Source organism: Monopterus albus, unplaced genomic scaffold, assembly GCF_001952655.1.
Source record: "Monopterus albus unplaced genomic scaffold, M_albus_1.0 scaffold279.1, whole genome shotgun sequence".
Classification (NCBI taxonomy): Eukaryota; Metazoa; Chordata; class Actinopteri; order Synbranchiformes; family Synbranchidae; genus Monopterus; species Monopterus albus.
In genome coordinates, this window is record NW_018128159.1 from 254,782 (window position 1) to 257,838 (window position 3,057).

Consider the following 3,057-nt stretch of genomic DNA (forward strand, 5'->3'; position numbering starts at 1 on the left):
TTTAGTTTTTGTGGCGTGTGTGTGTGTGTGTGTGTGTGTATATATATATATATATATATATATATATACAATTTTTTACTTTAGAAACGTATATTACTGTATTTTCATTTAAATACGACAAAGTCTGGTTCAGCTTTAGTGGCATAACTGGATTTTGACTAAATTTTGGCTGATGTAAAATAAGTTATGAAGCTGTTTGACAAATCTTCATTACATGAACACTTAGCTGGCCATAACCCTGATCTGAGTGATCTCACAAAGAAACTCAGTGTGCTCTGCTCTCATGCTCCAATGCCAGTCTCCAAGCTCTTTTAGCTTAAATGAATATCCATGTAATCAAATAGGGTTTGCTGATCATTTTGACTAACTTCTGCAACCCCATTTTCAGGAATATCTTCTCCCATCCCCCTTACCCCCTCTGTCAAAGCATGGCTCAGGAGACCAATCAGACGCAGGTGCCAATGCTTTGCACTATGGGATGCGGTTTCTATGGTAACCCCCGCACCAACGGCATGTGCTCGGTCTGCTACAAGGAACACCTGCAGAGACAACAGGGAGGGGGACGATCCAGCCCCCCGGGAGAGAAAGGTAGGAAGATGGGAGAGACATTATGGGGGGGTCCTGGATATGAGTTCGTTAGGTGGAAAAGTACAACAAGTTCATTTAGGTAATCACTTAAAAACTCTACAGGCATAAGGATCTGGATTTGCTAAAAGGGGTTGGAGAACAGAGGTAGCAGTAGCTACCTGCACTGTGGCATCAGAAAGCAAGAGAGTGACATCTCCACCTGTTTCACAATAACTCAAAACACACATGATCATGGTAGACGACCTCAGGCAATGAATGGCATATAAGATACTTAGAAAGACAAGGACAGTCTTCATTTTCAGGGCTAAAACAACTGGTTCAGTGTTGTCTGTGCTATCAGACTGTTCGCTCCCCACACAGCAGCTACATCACCAGCAGGATCACCAGGACCAGCTGCTGTGACTTTGGAGAGCACAACATCAGAACCCAGTACAGAGGTTACAGGAACCCCTCCTGAGGAACAAACGACCAGGTATGACTGATTATTTGTTCAGCACAGTAATGTTCCAAAGAGCAATGAAACAGTCAATTGTTGTGGAGTACTTATGATGTATTTCATCTAGTAAAACAACAAATATAATCTACATTTGCTGGGATATGTTTTTAAGAAGCTGAACAAGCTAAATTTATAAAATAATATGAAAACTTGGACCCCTGAAATTGAATACGGGGATTCTAACTACATTTGACATTTAAGTTGATGTGACTGTTTAACTCAGTAGTGAGAAGATCAGTACATTATGTTCTGTGTTGTCATTAGTCCCCTCAATTAATACTAGTACAAGAAGAAGAAGCTTTATTTTATTGTCATTGTAACATTGTGACACGTACAATGAAATTTTGTTTGGAGACGAGGGCCCCGGGCCACTGCCTACATACGCGCCGCCATCATGAGCAACTTGGGGGGTTCAGTGTCTTGCCCAAGGACACTTTGACACGTGGACTGCAGGCACCAAGATCTGAACCCTCAACCTTCTGGTTGGGAGACAACTACTCTACCCACCGCACCACTGTCACCCCACAACAACAACAACAATCATTGGTTCCCAGTGTGATGAAATGTCGTATATATCACAAGGGATTTGTACCTGATTTGTCAGTATAGTGTAGTAAAACAGGGTGGGTGAAAAGTAACTAGGCAAAGCTGGCAAAACCACAAAACTAGGACAACCTGAAGGAGAGTCCAAAAACAAGAGCCTGATCTATAAGATTTGCTTTCATTTTCCTATGTAATAAAGTGCATGTACAATTAGTTTCACTAAATTTGTATTAGAAATATCTTTACTATCAATTTTTAATGCCTAGTTACTTTTCACCCACCCTGTAGATAATTGTATACTGTATGCCTGCACTGTATGTGCTGTAGGCCTTACCTGTTGCTTCTGTCTTGATTGATGTTGATCATACTTGACACTCAAAGGCAAATATTTGTGGTGTTTTAATAGTTGATAAAAATCCTACTTTATTGTTTGGATATGAACAAAAATATTTTAGGTTGTCAGAAGTGAAGAGGGGTATTACTAACATTTGCAGTCTGACACTATACTCATACAGTCTCGGTAATTTACTACCAAATGCATTAGTTGTCTTAATCTTTTAATTAGAAAATAATACTCATCCTTCTAAAATTAATTATTTCTGTTGTTGTACTGTCAGTCCCAGTTCTCCCAGCCCAGTAACTCAACAGATGACCACTATGAGCATCTCCCAGGAATCGGGAACTGTAGACGCTGATCGAGCTGAGACTGAGGAGGGAGAAGAGGAGGGTACTTCTAACAGCTCAGGTACATATCACAGAAAGTCCTTTTTCAGATCAGTCCTTGACCCACTTGCACTTCACTATGAATTGTCACATGGCCAGAGTCATGTGGACACTACTTACTTAGAAGGAGCAAGGTATCAAACGGGTAAACATTACTGCCCTCAGCCATGAGCAAGAAACAGCCTTCACCATGAATAACTTCCTGAATGCTCATCTTCAGACTGACAGCATGCACCCTTGCTCTACAGAAGTCGTGGCATCCCCAAATCAAAAAATTTTACACTTTGTAATGCTTGCTTTGGGTCGTTGTTAGGTGTAGGTGTTTTGTCTTTTAGCATGAAACATTTGATGTCCTTGTATTTGAAGCATATATTGGAAATAATGGATTTTGTGACCGCTGTGCTTGTTTGTTCTTTGCACCAGAGCCAGTGGGGGAAGCAGCACAGGTTTCATCTGATGGAGAACAAACCCCTGATAAAAACAAGAAAAAGAACCGCTGCTTTTCTTGTCGAAAGAAAGTGGGCCTTACTGGTAAGGAAGTTAGGAATTTTATGGAGTATGCAGTGGGTACGGAAAGTATTCAGACCCCCTTAAATTTTTCACTCTTTGTTATATTGCAGCCATATGCTAAAATCATTTAAGTTCATTTTTTTTCCTCATTAATGTACACACAGCACCCCATATTGACAGAAAAACACAGAATTTTT

At 40.5% G+C, this 3,057-nt stretch overlaps 1 protein-coding gene across 3 annotated transcripts in view; it reads left to right on the forward strand.

Annotated features, from left to right (window-relative positions):
• LOC109973058 (AN1-type zinc finger protein 5) overlaps window positions 1-3,057 on the forward strand; it is a 10,580-nt gene that overhangs the window by 1,391 nt on the left and 6,132 nt on the right. For 2 of the 3 annotated variants that reach the window (XM_020622367.1, XM_020622368.1), the window contains exons 2-5: window positions 389-588; window positions 949-1,060; window positions 2,245-2,372; window positions 2,774-2,881. In XM_020622367.1, coding sequence (XP_020478023.1) covers window positions 429-588; window positions 949-1,060; window positions 2,245-2,372; window positions 2,774-2,881 — 508 coding nt within the window. In that variant the 5' untranslated portion in view covers window positions 389-428. The remainder of the gene's footprint in view (window positions 1-388; window positions 589-948; window positions 1,061-2,244; window positions 2,373-2,773; window positions 2,882-3,057) is intronic. The other variant, XM_020622366.1, reaches the window with a different exon arrangement.